General features: G+C 45.8%; 1 protein-coding gene across 2 annotated transcripts in view; it reads left to right on the top strand.

Annotated features, from left to right (window-relative positions):
* The first annotated feature begins 9,526 nt into the window (after positions 1 to 9,526).
* The window catches only part of HCK (HCK proto-oncogene, Src family tyrosine kinase), a 41,361-nt gene continuing 34,307 nt past the window's right edge, over positions 9,527 to 16,580 (top strand). The window contains exon 1 of one of the 2 annotated variants that reach the window (XM_059038281.2): positions 9,527 to 9,850. In XM_059038281.2, the coding sequence (XP_058894264.2) occupies positions 9,576 to 9,850 (275 nt within the window). In that variant the 5' untranslated portion in view covers positions 9,527 to 9,575. The remainder of the gene's footprint in view (positions 9,851 to 16,580) is intronic. The other variant, XM_059038280.2, reaches the window with a different exon arrangement.

The following is a 16,580-nucleotide window of genomic DNA, read 5'->3' on the forward strand; positions in this document are numbered from 1 at the left end:
TTAAAATAACATGGTTTTGTATTTACCTATATATGTATGTAAACGTGTAGAGAAAAGTCTGGAAACTACACATAGTAAACCCTTAATAATTATTAATAGAATTACTCAGGCTTCCTTGGTGGCACAGTGGTTGAGAATCTGCCTGCTAATGAAGGGGACACGGGTTTGAGCCCTGGTCTGGGAGGATCCCACATGCCACGGAGCAACTAGGCCCATGAGTCACAATTACTGAGCCTGCGCATCTGGAGCCTGTGCTCTGCAACAAAAGAGGCCGCGATAGTGAGAGGCCCGCGCACCGCGATGAAGAGTGGCCCCCGCTTGCCACAACTAGAGAAAATCCTCACGCAGAAACGAAGACCCAACACAGCAAAAATAAATAAATTAATTAATAAACTCCTACCCCCAACATCTTCTTAAAAAAAATTAATAGAATTAATCATATGAAGGACTTGGATCCCGGCACTGTTATTCACTAAACCTTCATTCATTTGGTTCCTTCCTTCCTCAGTTTCTTTCATTCATTCAGTTTCCTTCATTCATTCAGTTTCTCCACCTGTAAAAACATGTACATGAATAGTATCTGCGTGGAACCTGCAAAAAAAAAAAAAGTACAAGAGATAGACAACAAACAGGTTAACATATAAATATGTATTAAAGTGCCTGGTGGTGACAAATTCTCCGGAGAAAAATAAGCCAGGGCAGGGGTGGAGGTGGGCATGGGGGGCTAGAGATAATGCAGGATGGAGGAGTTTTTTAAGAAGAGTGGTCAAGGACCTGCTGGGGGCTGTTGTGTGGTTCTCAAGGGCTAGTCTTCTCAGGTTTTTGTTTGCCTCTCTTGGAAAATGAGGGCAGCAATGACCTCCTGCCTGAGAGGGTGTACACTGGCTACTTTGCAAATAAAAGGGGAAATATCTGGGCCTTGAAAAAAATCATTTGTGGCTCTATTCCCCATCCCCCATCCTGTTTTGAATGTAGAACAATCAGCAGTTCCCAAAGAATTTGAAATAAAATGCAAATGCTCCTGGAAATAGAAAAATGTACTTTTGAAGGAGCTAACCTCTGACCCCCTGTAATTGAAGCCTGCATTGTTCCCTAGCTCCTGCCCTCCCTCCGGGACTGAGCCCTGCATCATGTCCTCCCATCAGCATCTCTCTCTCTCTACTCCTTAATCTCCCGGGCGCACTTACTAGGTTTGTGTAGTTGTTACAAGCACAGCCTTTGGAGGCACACTGGAGGCTCACAGACCTGGATTCGAATTTGTTGCTGGCTGTGTGACATTGGGCAAGTGTCTTTACCTCTCTGAGCCATCCACTTATAATCATCCCCATTTCAAAGAGATTAAATGAGATGATATAAGTGAGGGCACAGTAATGAGCTTGATATGCAATGATTCAATGACCTGGTGAGGTAAGCACTCTTATCATTCTACTTTGCAGATGAGGAAGCAGGGGCAGAGAGGAGTTGAGTAACTTGCCCAAAGTCACAGCTAGTGAAAGGCAGTCAGTCCAGTCTCAATGCCTTTGCTTCCATCATTCTTACACCCCTGGCCCCAGTGTCAAGTGCACACACACCCAGAACCTTTTTGGACTCTTCATCCTCAAAAAATCCTACCCGGCCCCAATTCTATCTTGTCCATGAAGTCTCTGATTTTTTAAAATGACTTTATTTTTGAATAGTTAATATATTCAGGTCGTTCAAAATTCAAGAGTACAAAGGATATACTAGGACCAATAAGTCTCCCTCCCTCCTCTGTCACCCAGCTACACAATTCCCTTCCCTGGAAGAAACCCCTGGGGCTGTTTCCTCTGTGTGCCCTTCCTGACTCCGCCCAGGCATGTGCTGGTAAATTCCCATATCCTTGTTCTCCTGTTCTACATAAATAGTAAAATACAATAGAAACTGTTGTGCACCTTGCTCCCCCCTCCCCTTACCCACATGTTCCCTATTAGTACATAACCACTTTCTTCATTTAAAAATTTTTTAAATTGAATTATAATTCACTTATTCATCCATTTAAATGTACACTCTGGTAATTTTTAGTATGTTCACAGAGTTGTGCAGCCATTACTACAATCAATTTTAGGGCATTTTCATTACCCACCCCCCACAAAAACCCTGAACCCACTAGCAGTCACCCCTTATTTCTCCCCAACCCCCAGCCCTAGACAACCACTAATCTACTTTCTGTTTCTGTAGATTTGCCTATTCTGGACATTTCATGTAAATGGAATTATACAATATGTGATCTTTTGTGACCAGCTTCTTTCATTTAACAAATTTTCAAAGTTCACCCATGTTGTAGCATGTATCAGTACTTCGTACTGTTTTATTGCCAAATAATATTCCATTGAATGGATATAGCACATTTTATTTATCCATTGATGGATATCAGAGTTGTTCCATTTGTTGGCTATTATGAATAATGTTGCTATAAAAATTTCACATACAAATGTTTATGTAGACATATTTTCAATTTTCTTGGGCAGACACCTAGGAGTGGGATTGCTGGGTCATATGGTAACTTCATGTTTAACGTTTTGAGGAACTGCCACACCGTTTTCCAAAGGGGCTGCACCATTTTACATTCCCATCACAATATATGAAGTTTCTAATTTCTTCATAGTCTCATCAACAGTTGCTGTTATCTGTCTTTTTTGTTATTAGCCATTCTAATGGATGTAAAGTGGCATCTCATTGGGCTTAATTTGTATTTCCCTAATGACTAATGATAGTAAGCATCTTTTTATGTGCTCATTAGCTATTTGTATAGCTTCTTCAGAGAAATATCTATTCAGATCTTTTGCCCACTTTTCAATTATGTTATCTTTTTATTATTGAGTTGTGTTATTTAAATATTTAGGATACCAGTACCTTATCAGATGTATGATTTGCAAATATTTTCTCCCACTCTGTGGGTTGTCTTTTTCTTTTACTTTTTTTTTTTTAGGCCACGCCATGCAGCATGAGGATTCTTAGTTCTTTGACCAGGGATCTAACGCAGGCCCCCTGCATTGGGAGTGCAGAGTCTTAACCACTGGACCACCAGGGAAGTCCCTCATTTTCTTGATTGTATCATTTGTAGCACAAGTTTTTAGGTTTTTTTTTTTTTTTTTTTTTTTTTTGGTGCGCTGGCGTCTAACTGCTGTGGCCTCTCCCGTTGCGGAGCACAGGCTCTGAACGCACAGGCTCAGCGGCCATGGCTCACGGGCCCAGCCGCTCCGCGGCATGTGGGATCTTCCCGGACCGGGGCACGAATCCGTGTCCCCTGCATCGGCAGGCGGACTCTCAACCACTGCGCCACCAGGGAAGCCCAAGTTTTTAGTTTTGATGAAGTCCAGTTTCTCTGTTTTTTCTTTTGTCACTTATGTCACTTCTAAGATGGCTTTGCCTAACCCAAGGTCATATAGATTTACTTCTAAGAGTTTTATGTTTTGGGCTCATATATTTAGGTCTATGATCCATTTCGAGCTAATTTTTGTGGATGGTGTGAGGTAGGGATCAAACTTCATTATTTTGCGTGGGGACATCCAGTTCCAAGACCATCTGTTGAAAAGACTATTCTTTCCTGCCATTGAATTGTCTTGGCACCCTTGCTGAAAATCAATTGGCCGTGAATGTGAGGGTTTACTTCTTGACTCTCAATTCTATTCCACTGATTACTATCTTGATTACTGTAGTAAGTTTTCAAACTGGAAAGAGTGAGTCCTCCTATGTTTACTTTTTCAAGTTTGTTTTGGCTGTTCTGAGTTCCTTGCATTCCCATACGAATTTCAGGATGAACTTGTCTATTTTTATATTTTATTAAAAAAAAAGACATCTGGGGTTTTGATAAGGATTTGGTTGATCACTTTGGGGAGTATATAATCTTAACAATATTAAGTCTTCCAGTCCACAGAGGGATGTCTTTTCCATGAGATATCTTTTCCATCTCCTGAGATGACTTTACTTAGGTCTTCTTAAGCTTCTTTCAAGAATGTTTCTTAGGGGACTTCCCTGGTGGTCCAGTGATTAAGACTCCGTGTTCCCAATGCAGGGGACCTAGGTTCGATCCCTGGTCAGGGAACTAAATCCAACCTGGCACAACTGAAAAAAGATCCCGCATGGGCAATGAAGATCCCACGTGCTATAGCTAAGACTGGGCATAGCCAAATAAATAAATAAATATTTTTAAAAATGTTTCTTAGTTTTCCAAGTATCTTGCATTTCTTTTGTTAAATTGATTCCCAGTATTTTATTCTTTTCATTGACATTGTAAGTGATATAGTTTTCTTAGCTTTATTTTCAGATTGTTCTTTGCTAGTGCATAGAAATATGACTAGTTTTTAACATCATTATTCTTTTGACAACTGCTTGGTACTCCAATACTGTATTATCATTTTTTCCAGTCCCCAAATGATGGATATCTAGGTTATTTCCAGTTCTTCCCTAGTAAAAGTGGTGCTGCAATGACTCTCCTTGTGCATACCCATAAAGTTTCAAGCATTCTGATCCTTTCTCTGAGCTCCTACAATTGTCATTTGCCACCACCCCGGCGCATGCCACCATCATCTTGCCTTTGGAGGACTGCCTCAGCCTGCTCACTGGGTTCCCTGTTTCCCCTGGCCCGTCTAATTCATTCTCCCCCCAGCAGCCAGAGAGATCCCATTAAAACACAAGCCAGTTGTGGCTTACTCCTCTGCTCAGAACCCTCCAATGGCTCCCATCTCATGTCAATTAAAGTTTAATATCAGTACCAGGAGGTTCATGGCCTCACAGTCTGACCCCACAACTTCTCCAACATCATCTCCATCATTCTCTCCTGTGCTCATTCTGTTCCAGGTACATTGGCCTCCTTGTGTTCCTTAAACACACCAAGTGCAGTTGCACCTCAGGACCTTAGCCATTACTAGTCCTTCTGCTTGGAACACACTTCCCCCAGACCATCCCATGACTCACTCCCCCAATTCAGCAGGTCTCTGCTCACATGCTCCCTCTTCAGAGGGGCCTTCCCTGCCTCTCTGTCTCAAGTCACACCATCACCCCTCCCCCACCACTGCTACCTCTCCCCTTGGTTTGCTTTATTTTCCTTTCAATCCTTATCACCCTTAGACAAAAGATGTTAGTTGACTCTCACAATGACTCACCAAGGTAAGTACTATTATTATTCCCACTTGACAGATAAGGAAACTGAGGCTCAGAGAGGTGACTTGATGTGTGCAAGATCACTCAGTTGATAAATGGCAGTGCCAGGGTTTGAACTCTAGTCTGACTCCAAAGATGCAGTATTTAGCACCACTGCTTGTGGCCAGCTATACTCCCCATGACAATGAATGAATGAATGCATGAGTAGACAAAATGGTTGCCACCCCAAATACTAGTAAGCCAGTGCTTTAGGATAAAATTTGTAATTGTAACAATGTTCTTTGATGCTAATATGAGTTAGATGGGAAATATATTTTTAATTACAAAGAACGACAATACAGAATTGACAAGGACGTGACAAAACTGGAAACCATACATCACTGGCAGGAATGCAAAATGGTATAATTACTTTGCAAACCAATTTAGCATTGTATTATAAAGTTAAACATACACTTACTATATGACCCAGCAATTCCAGTCCAAAGTATTCAACCAATAGAAATGAAAACATGTCCACACAAAGACTTGTACATGAATGTTCATAACAGCTTTATTCTTGTAATAAAAGGAACCCAAATATCCACCAAAAAGTAAATGGGTAAACAAATAGTGATACATTGGTACTATGGAATACTTCTCAGCAGTGAAAAGGAACAAAATACTAGAATATGAAACAACATGGAAACTCTTAAAAGCAATATGTGGGGCTTCCCTGGTGGCGCAGTGGTTGAGAATCCGCCTGCCGATGCAGGAGACACGGGTTCGTGCCCTGGTCCGGGAAGATCCCACATGCCGCGGAGCAACTAAGCCTGTGAGCCATGGCCGCTGGGCCTGCGTGTCCGGAGCCTGTGCTCCGCAACGGGAGAGGCCACAACAGTGAGAGGCCCGCATACCGCAAAAAAAAAAAAAAAAAAAAAAAAAAAAAAAAGCAATATGTGAGTAAAAAGACAGATGAAAAAAACATATTGTAAGATTGCATTTATGTAAAATCCCAGAAAAGACAAAGTTAATCTATAATGACAAAAATCCAATCAGTTGTTACCTTAGGAAATGAGTGGGAGAAGTTGAGTGCAACAGGGTATAAGGGAACTTTTTGGAGGGATAGAAATGTTCTATATCTTGATTAGTGTGGTGGTTACACAAATGTATACAGTTGCCAAAACTCATCAAGCTGAGTATTTTTTTTTTTTTTTTTTTTTTTTTTTTTTTTGCGGTATGCGGGCCTCTCACTGCTGTGGCCTCTCCCGTTGTGGAGCACAGGCTCCGGACGCGCAGGCCCAGCAGCCAAGGCTCACGGGCTTAGTTGCTCCGCGGCATGTGGGATCTTCCCGGACCAGGGCACGAACCCGTGTCTCCTGCATCAGCAGGCGGATTCTCAACCACTGCGCCACCAGGGAAGCCCAAGCTGAGTATTTTAAATGGTGCATTTTATTTATAAGATTATGCCGCAATAAAGCTGATAGGGGCTTTGGGAACACATACAAGAATTTTTATGGCAGCATTACTTTAATAGCAAAAAAATTGGGGAAATTGGCTGTTAGCAGGAGAATGTTTCAGCTATCAGTGGTCCTTTGGCATCATAATGGCAAACTTGTGGAAGAAGATGTAGCTGATGCTGACAGTGACCCTCTAATGTCCCTGGAACCTGCATCTCTCTTCCTAGAGGCTCTCTCTGGTGACTGGAGCATACATGGGGCAGACAAGAAATGCTGGAGGATTAATATCCCCCTGGGAGCAGCCCTCATCCAATGTCTGGCAGGCATTGGTGTATAAATACCCCAGCTCCCTCAAGCCTCAGGTGGGATAACTCTGAAGTGGCTTCCCAGCAGGATTGAGCTCCAGGAGCCCACAATTGGAGCTTGCTTGATAATGCTCTCTTAATTGGCTTTCTTCCCTTGCCTGTCTCATTCACCCACTCCCTTACCAGTGTTTTCTGCATCTTCCAAATAACTGACTTTCACTTGAATCCATGTCTGGGGTCTGCTTCTGGGGAACTCAGATTAAGACCAGCAGATGATACCAAGGAACAAGATACGGGGAAATGACAGGAGAGGAATCCAGGTAGCAGCCATTCTGCAAGAATTTGTCATTCTTGGCAAAGCAAGTCTTTATAAAATTCTCACATAGGTTCATAAGGGGACACATATCAGGATGTCCACAGTGGCATTGTTTAAGGTAGTGTGAAGTAGTGTGCAATCTGCGTGTCCATGACTAGGGGAATGGATAAATAGACTATGGAGGATGTAGACAATGACCTTCAGCAACATGGCTAGATATTAATAGTATCTAGCGATGGAGTGAAAAGAAAAGGACAAAATTGAATAAGTACCATCCAACTTAAACACACAATTAAAATATTATCTAGGGGCTTCCCTGGTGGCACGGTGGTTAAAGAATCTACCTGCCAATGCAGGGGACACTGGTTCGATCCCTGGTCTGGGAAGACCCCACATGCCGCGGAGCAACTAAGCCCGGGCGCCACAACTCTCCAGCCGGTGAGCCACAACTACTGAAGCCTGCGCGCCTAGAGCCCGGGCACCGCAACAAGAGAAGCCACTGAAATGAGAAGCCCGCGCACCCAGTGAAAAGTAGCCTCCGCTCGTTGCAACTAGAGAAAGCCCATATGCAGCAAAGAAGACTCAACACAGCCAAAAATAAAAAATATATATATATATATACTTTTTTAACCCATTATCCACTTTTTTTTTTTTTGGCTGCTTTGGGTCTTCATTGCTGTGCGCCGGTTTTCTCTAGTTGCAGTGAGCAGGGGCAACTCTTGTTTGCAGTGCGCAGGCTTCTCACTGTGGCGCACGGGCTTCAGTAGTTGTGGTGCCGGGGCTTATCCGCGGCATGTTGGACCTTCCTGGACCAGGGATTAAACCTGTGTCCCCTGCATTGGCAGGCAGATTCTTAATCACTGCACCACCAGGGAAGTCCCCCGTTTTCTACTTTTTAAAAGTGCATACATGTATTTAAGTACCTAAACAGAACACATAAGAGCAGAGTCATTATCTTTCTCATCCATGGTCTGTCCCCCTCCTCTGCCCCCTCCCCCCCAGGACGTTTGGTCATGTCTGGAAACATTTTGGCTGTCACAACTGGGGAAGGGGATTGCTACTGGCATCTAGTGGATGAAATCCAGGAATGCTGTTCAACATTCTACTATGCACAAAACAGACCCCACAACAAAAAAGTTCAGGACCTAAATGTCAATAGTGCTGAGGCCAAGAAGCCAGCCCTGTGTAGCCCAGCGCCCAGCACAGTCTTGCTGAATGAATGGAGAGATGATGGTGGCCTGAACTGGCTGGTAGTAGTGGGACTACAGAGACACACAGTAAGATTCCCGTACATTTTGGAGGTGTGTTCAGCAGAATTTAAGGTGACAGTCCCTCTCTTTCCAGGAGGAGATGTGCTCTGCCCTTGCCTGGCCCTGGGCATGTGCGGCCTCCAGCTGTGCCCTCCAGCCCCACCTGCGGCCCCCTCAATTTTTGAACTCCTCTGAGCTGCCAGGAAACCTGCAAGGAGCAAGCCAGTATGGTTCCTGCAGGCAAGGAACTTTGCTTGGCGTTTGAATCGACAGGGGCCTGCGGAAACCGCAGACCACAGAAGGGCGGGGAAGGCTTGGGATGCAGTGTAGGGAGGGGCCCGGGGTAGGAGGTGGCGACTGGAAGGGTGAGGAATGCTTGGGGGAGGAGGAGCGGATTTAGAATCCTGTGAGAATGACGAGGGTGGGGTTAAGATCCTCCCGAAAAGGTTTAGAATCCTTTGATAGGTGCCATCAGAAACCCTGGAAAGCAGGGATGGAATATTTGGATGGGCCGGATTAGAATCCTGGGGGGTGGATTAAAATCCTATGGGAACTGGTTGGGATCGCTCAGGAGAGAGATTAGAATCCCTAGGATTAGGGTCATAAATCCTGAGGGCTGGGTTAGAATCTTTTCAAGAAAAGGGTTAGGATCCTCCGGTTGGCGGGATTAAAATCCTGGGGGCAGAATTAGAAATCTCCGGTAGGCGAGGTTAAAATTCCTTCAGATGTGAGATTCAGAATCCTTTGGGGCAGAATTAAGATCTCAGGAGGAGGAGATGAGCTGTTGGGGCTCTGGGAAGGGTGGGGTTTAGAATCCTTTAGGGCAGGATTAGGGCGATGGGAGGCAGCGTTAGAATACATTGGGGGAGGTGTTAGGTTATTTGGGGGTTAGGACCTTTGAAGGACCGGTTAAAATTCTTGTGGGCAGAGTTATTATCCCTCCGGGACAAGGTTAGGATTCTTGGGGGCAGGGTTAGAAGCCTTGGATGGGCAGTGTTTTAAAAAATCCTTAGGCGGCAGGATTAAGATTTTAGGAGGTGGGGACAGAGATTAGAGTCCCTGGGGTGGGGTTAGAATCTTCGGGGGCGGGGTTAAGACACTTGGGGGCGGGGGTTAGCATCACTCCGGGCGCCGCTAAGGAGCCCAGATGGCCTGTGGGCGGCACAGCGTCCCTGGTTCCAGCCCGGGCGCACCGCCGGGGCCTAGAAGCAAGTGGGGGGGGACGCGGACAGCCCAGCACGAGAGGGGCCCCATAAAGCGCGCGGCCCCGAAGCCCCTCGGAGCGCAACCCCAGCCTCTTCTCGAAAGTCAGTCCATTTTCCCTAGGGCACGAGCGCCCGGGACGCCGGGGTCCGCCGAGCTGGGGGGGCGCTCGAGCTGCGAGGATCCGGGCTGCCCACGGGACGAGGAGCGGGCGCCCAGGTGAGTGCAGCGCACACGGGATCGGGGACAGCGGCCAGTGACCCTCGACCTGAGGGTCTTCGGGCTGCGGAGGGAACCCGGGGTGGTGAGCCGCGTAGGTTGGGTTGCCCGGGAAAGGGGCCGTCGTGGGAGCGGCGGACAGGAGGTGGGATATGCTGGGGCCGACCCGCGGGGGAGGGTGCCCAAATGAACCGTGGAATTGCCAGGCGGCGAGCCTGGGAAAGCTGTAGGGTGACTTTGTGCCTGAGCCGTCACTTCTCTGGGCAGTCCAGGTTCCCCTTTTGCAAAAGGAAAAAATAAAGCTTCACGGAGCCCAGGAGAGGAAGGCCCTGAAGGTTCCTGGTGGGGGTGTGGGTGACCGTCACGGTCACGGAGGGTTGGCAGCCACCATAGTGGGGAAGGGGACAGCTGGACGTAGGCGTGACGGTGCGGGTCACACCCAGGCAGGGCTGCAGCTGGGTCCGCTGGCTGAGCTCCCTCCTCCTCCCAGCTGGGCCCTGATCCCCAGGGGGTCTAGGTCAAACCCCAAAACCTCCTGGACAGACCACAGGATGTGTGGCCCCTCACTTTCCTCCTTGTGAGACCTTGGACAAGTCACTCTCCCTCCCTAAATTCCAATTTCCTCATCTGACAAAGAGGGCTCTTAAGTCTTTCTTCCAAGGCTGCAGTGAGCTAGAGTATGTTAGAGGTCATGTAAGCGACAGTCTAGAGTAGTGGTTAGGTAAAGGGTTTCTGGGAGCAACATGTCTGTTGGACCTTGGGCAGCGGATTTAGCCTTTCTGTGCCTCCATTTCCACAACTGTAAGATGCAGATAATTAAAATATGGTTCCTTCATAGGGTTATCTTGAAGATTAGATTGAGTTACTGAAGGAACGCTCTTAGAGCACTGTCTGACAGGTCTAACTGCTTAATACGGGTTAACTATTGTCATAGCTATTACAGTCTAGCCCGGTGGTTCTCATATTTTAGCGGAACACCAGAATCACCTGGAAGGCTTGTTAAAACACAGACTTCTGGGTCTTGACCACAGAGTTCATGACTCAGTAAGTCTGGCACAGGACCCCAAGAATTTGCATTCCCAGGTGACACTGCTGCTGCTGGTCTAGGGGACGCACTCTGAGGACCACTTTGGCCATCACAGAGAAAGCCCTCAATAGATATTGGTTCTCTTCACTGCTTTCTTTTCACTATCCTTTTTTTTTGGGGGGGGGGTGAGGTTAAAATACAGAAAAGTGAAGAGAATAATATACTAAATATCCCAGGAACCCACCACCCAGAATTAACAAATGTTCACATTTTGTCATGTTTGCTTCAGTTTAAAAAAAAATAAAATTACTAAAAGTAACAGTTAAAATTGAAGCCTCCCCACCTTGTATCCCTCTCAGTTCTGTATCTCTTCCTCCCCAGAGGCAATCTCTGTCATGAATTACAGTGCTTCCTGTCTGTGCCTTTAAAAACTTTATTACATATATATGGGTACATAAACCGTACATAAAATTGTTTTTCGTGTTTTAAGGATCTACATAAATGCTATCTAACTGTGCGATTCTTCTGCAATTTCATTTTCCCCTGCCTTCTTATCATTAAGTTGTCAGGGTCTAGCCAGGATAAGAAACAGAGCTCTAGTTTATTCCTTCTAAGTGGAGGATCCCGGCAGGGGACCATCCTGCCTTACTTCTCATTCCCCTGGTGATGAACATACAGGTTATTCCATGGGTTCACGACAACACACAATACTGCTGAGGCCAGCCTGGATGTGTGGTCTTGGGTGCATGTACAGGTGTTTCTAGGGGAAAACACCAAGAGGCTGGATGGCTCTCCCGAGGGGCAGCTTTTGCGTATGAGGAGGACTGAGGCGTGAAAGGGTCACCCAGGGAGTCTGGGGCAGAGAAGAGAGAAGAAAGAATCTGGCTCTGCTGACCTTCCAGCTCTTTCTAGGCCCAGGGCCACTGTCACCTGTTCTCTGCTGCAGGAGGGCAAAGATCTTCATTTGTCTCGTTCACTATGACTGACACTTAGTAGATGCTGAAGCAGTGGAAGCATGAATCTTTTGTTGTTGTTAGCTTTTTGTTTTTTTGACCGCACTTCGCAGCTTGTGGGATCTCAGTTCTCCGACCAGGGATTGAATCCCGGCCACGGCAGTGAAAGCGCTGAGTCAGGGAATTCGGGGAGTCAGGGACGGTCCACTGGACCGTCAGGGAATTCCTGGAAGCATGAATCTTTTAAAAAAATTTTGGATAACAAACCTTTTAGCTTATTTTTATGGTCTTTTTTGTGCACATTTTATTTAACGTAATTAGTAAAATGCTGCATATGCAATTTTTATCCCACTTGTTTACTTAGTATTACATTGTAAGCATTTTTCCATGTCATTAAAACATCCTCGAATTTTGAATGGCTGAATAATATTCCACTGTTTGGATGCACCACAATTTGTTTAACCATCCTAGCAAAGCACTGTTATGTAGTTTGTAATTTTTAAAACTATTTTTAGATGAACTTCATATAACATTATAAAATTAACCATTTTAAAGTGAACAGCGCAGTGGCATTTAGCACTTCACAGTGTTGCGCGATCAGCACCTCTGTGTAGTTCCAAAACATTTTTGTCATCCCAGAAGGAAACGCCGTGCCGTATGCATCAAGCTGTTACTCTGTTCCTCCCTCCTCTCAGCCCTTGGCAAGCACCAACCTGCTTTTTTGTATCGCTGGATTAATTTATTCTGGATATTTCATGTAAATGGAATCACACAAAGCCACACCTTTTGTGACTGGCTTCTTTCACTTAACATAATGTTTTCAAGGTTCATCCAGTTAAATACTGACACATTTAATTCCTTTTATGGCTGAATAGTATTTCATTGTATGTATACGTTACAATTTGTTTATCCATTCATCTGTAGATGGAAATTCAGGTTGTTTCCACGTTTTGACTATTGTGAATGGTGCTGCTATGAGCATGCATGTACATGTATTTGAGCACCTGTTTTCATTTCCCTTGGGTATACACTTAGGAGTTGAACTTCTGGGTCATATGGTAATTCCATGTTTAACTTTTGAGGAATCGCCAAACTGTATTCCACTACTTCACACTCCCATCAGCAGTGTACAAGAGTTCCAATTTCTCCACATTGTGGCCAACACTCGCTATTTTCCTTTTAAAAAAATTATTATTAGAGCCATCCTAATGGGCGTGGGAAGCATGAATCTTAATCTCACCCCAACCAGGATGCTCTGTGGGGCCCCTAACCCCAGAGGGTGAGGGGAAAGTTGCCTGCATTCAGAGGACTGGTCAGGGTTTGGACTTTAAACTATTTTAGAAGTTAAGTCCCACGAGGGCACAGACATGTCTGCCTCCTAAACTATCGTATCTCTAACACCTGGCACCTGGCACACAGTAGGGCCTCTCAAAACTACGGAATTGAGGGACGTTGAACAGTCCCTCCCTCCCTTGCCTAGGAGATATTTCAGCAAGTAGGTGTATTTCAATTGACCCCACAAAGTGATTCTTTTTAAATGAGTTGCTAACATTTAAAGTCAAGAGAGCTCACATAAATCTGGATTTCTGTCTTCTCTTGAAAAACTGGAAGAGCTGACAGTCCTGGGACTAGAACCTTGGTCTCCTGGACTCCCCTGCTATTGACTCATGGCAGCGTTGGTGATGCTGAATGGGGCTGCCCTGTAGACTGCCTCTGAGCTGTCCGGTTTGCAGCACCCTTGCCCGGACCACCTTCCTCATGTGGATGGCCCTGTGGGCCCCTATAGTCGTTTGATTTTTCAAGCCCAGCCCTCCAATCGTGACAAGGCCTCCCTTTAAATAGAAAAGAAATGTCAGTCCCAGAGAGGGTAAGTAACTTTCCCAAAGTTACACAGAAAGTTAGCAGTACAATCCCTCTTAGCCTCTGCCTTTCTAAGCAAACCCTCACAGCACTTTGATCCCCATCCCATTTCTCCAGTTTCCTCCACCCCAGGACTGGGAGTTTTAGTGTACTTTCAGAGGCATGGGTAATGATACAGAAGAAACCCTTGCTTGAATGTAAAATGTGCCCTGTTCTTGGCAGTGGCCGTGGCCACACATGCTGCACCCTCTGGATGACACTGCACTGGGGCTTGCATTCCTAATCCTGCCCTATGACACCTGCCCGAGCTCCCACCATCACCATGAAATCCTTTGGTCCAGGAGACTTAGGTGCAACCAAGAGAATAGGAGACCCTCCCTCAACTCTGCCAGAGAAATGAAACACAGTAGACAGAGCACAGGAGACCTGAGTTTGAGTGCTGACATTGCCTCATACAAGTTGTGATGCATCAGGCAAATTACTTCATTCTCTGAGTCTCAATTTCCTCATCTAAAAAATGGGAATAAGAATACTGCCTCATGATGCATGCAGAACAGTATTCCTTTGATGTTAACGCACAAAAAAATTGAAACTCCATATTTTCTATGGGTATGTATGTCTCAGGTTGAGTTGCCCCGGAAGCAGACCATAGAAAAGATTTCAAATGCATTTACTATTTAGTTTATTTGGGATCAGATCCCAGAAAACCCTGGTAGGAGAATGAGGAAGCAAAACAGAGGAGAGAAGGCAGCCAATCAAGGCGTGTTATCAAGCCAGTCTCGCTGTGGGCACCTGGAGCTCATTTCCACTGGGAGCTGATGACTGCGCTTGAGAAGCAAAGGAACTGGGGTATTTATCCTCCTGCTCCTGTCAGCCACTGGTCGAGGGCTGCTCCTGAGGGATGGTGATTCTCTAGCACTTCCACTTGCCAAGCTCAAGGGCAGAGCAGGCACCAAGTGCCACAGAGAAATCTCTTAGGCAAAGAGATGCAGGTGCTAGCAGTTGGACGTCCAGCGAGTGTTCGGAAATGGTGAAGCGCTGAGCTATGGGGCAGAACGCCGACAGCATCTTCTTTGATATAGTACATGTATGCAAACGCATGTGCAGAGGCTACCTGGAGAGGGGAGGGGAGACTGTGGAGAGCCTGTAAAGGGTACCTTACAAGCCTTACTCCAAGGGTGCCTTACATTTAGCTGTATTGTTTTCAATTTTTCTTTTTTACAATTTTTTGGCCACCCTGTGAAGGCATGCAGGATCTCAGTTCCCTGACCAGGGATCAAACCCGGGTCCCCTGAAGTGGAAGTGTGAAGTCTTAACCACTGGACCACCAGGGAAGTCCTTGTTTTCATTTTTAACAAGGACGGTGTATTGTTTTACTAGGTGATGAAAGGTAATCTTAAAAACAAAAACACAAACCCACCAAAACAGAAAATAATAGGCTCTGTCAACTATAAAAAAAAAATAAGTGTAAAAGGGTCAGGGGATGTGGTTTTTTGGCTTTGAAGTTTCCATTTGCTGAGGACAGATTTGGTGGCAGCTGACCTCGGAGCATGTTGGGAGGTTGAAGTGAAAAGTTGTCCCTGGGGTGAACTGGCCACCATGTCCTTTCTGAAGGGGGCCACCTCCACTCAGCTTCAATCGAGGAAAGACTTTGTTCCTCTCCAAGACTTTGTTCCTCTCCAAGCAGAGATAAACAAACATGGAGAGTCCTTCTCAGTTTAAACACACATTTGTAACTATTGTTTAAATGGGGAAATCTAGGGCACCCTGGCAGCTAAAGGGTACTTCGTTCAATTAGTCAAGAATTAATTGAGCACCTACTGTGTCCTAGTTTTGCACACTAGTATATAGCCATGTACCAAACAATCATTACCCTCATGTATCTTACTTTCTATGGGAGGACAGATGATACATCCACAGGTAACAATAGGTGTGTTAGTTCAGTTCAGGTCCTTTGAGAAGCAGACTCTCAGAGAGATTAAATGTGCAAGAAATTGATTAGCGGGAATGCCTGTGGGAAAAGCTAGGAGAGGCTAGGAGAAGTCATCAGATAGCAGGCACATCTGACTCCAAATGAAAGAAGGAGGGAGGAAGGAAGAGAACAAGCAAGGAAGGGAAGGTGGAAGTGTCTTAGACTGCAGGGCAGTTCTAAGGAATGTTGGCAAGGCTGTCAAAGAGCCCTTAGCCAAAGCCTCCCGTCAGAGGTCCCCCTGGCACAGGCCTGCCTCAGTATCCCACTACACTCAGTCCCTGGCTGGGAGCAGCCCATGGCAACAGTGATGGTCTTCAAAGCACAGCAGCTGGGGCCATTTGTCAATTCTGCCCTCAGTAGTTGGAGATCTGAGAGGCCCCTCCTCTTGGCTGCCAAGTTAGGTGGTGGTTAAAGCCATGAAGAAAAGAGCTGGGAAGGGGCCAGAAAGTGATGGGAGTTGGGGGCAGAGTTCCTATCTTAGCCAGGGTGATGAGGAAAGACCCCTCTGAGAAAGTGAGATCTGCAGGAAGAGAAAGAGGCTTTCTGGGTGACGAACATTCCAGAAAGCAGCATGTGCAATGGTCCTGAGGTGGACACATGGTTGGTGAGTTGAAGAGTAGCGAGAGGCTAGTGTGGCTGAAATGGAAATATCAAGGGAGGGCTGGAGGAGGCAGGACTGTGAGGTTGAGGGGACCCCAGGTCATGGAACCTTGCCGGCCATAGAGGGGAGTTGGGCTTTTACTCCAAGTGAGATGGCAGCCCCAGGAGGTTCTGAGCAAAGGAGAGACATGACTTGACTTATATTTTTAAAAGGCTCATTTCTATAAGAGGCAGAATGGGGATTCAAACCCAGCTCTTTCTGGCTTCAAATCCCATCCTATGTTTTCCAAACTTCCCTGCCCCCTGCCTACCTTAAAG

This window comes from Kogia breviceps, chromosome 14 (genome assembly GCF_026419965.1).
Source record: "Kogia breviceps isolate mKogBre1 chromosome 14, mKogBre1 haplotype 1, whole genome shotgun sequence".
Taxonomy (NCBI): domain Eukaryota; kingdom Metazoa; phylum Chordata; class Mammalia; order Artiodactyla; family Physeteridae; genus Kogia; species Kogia breviceps.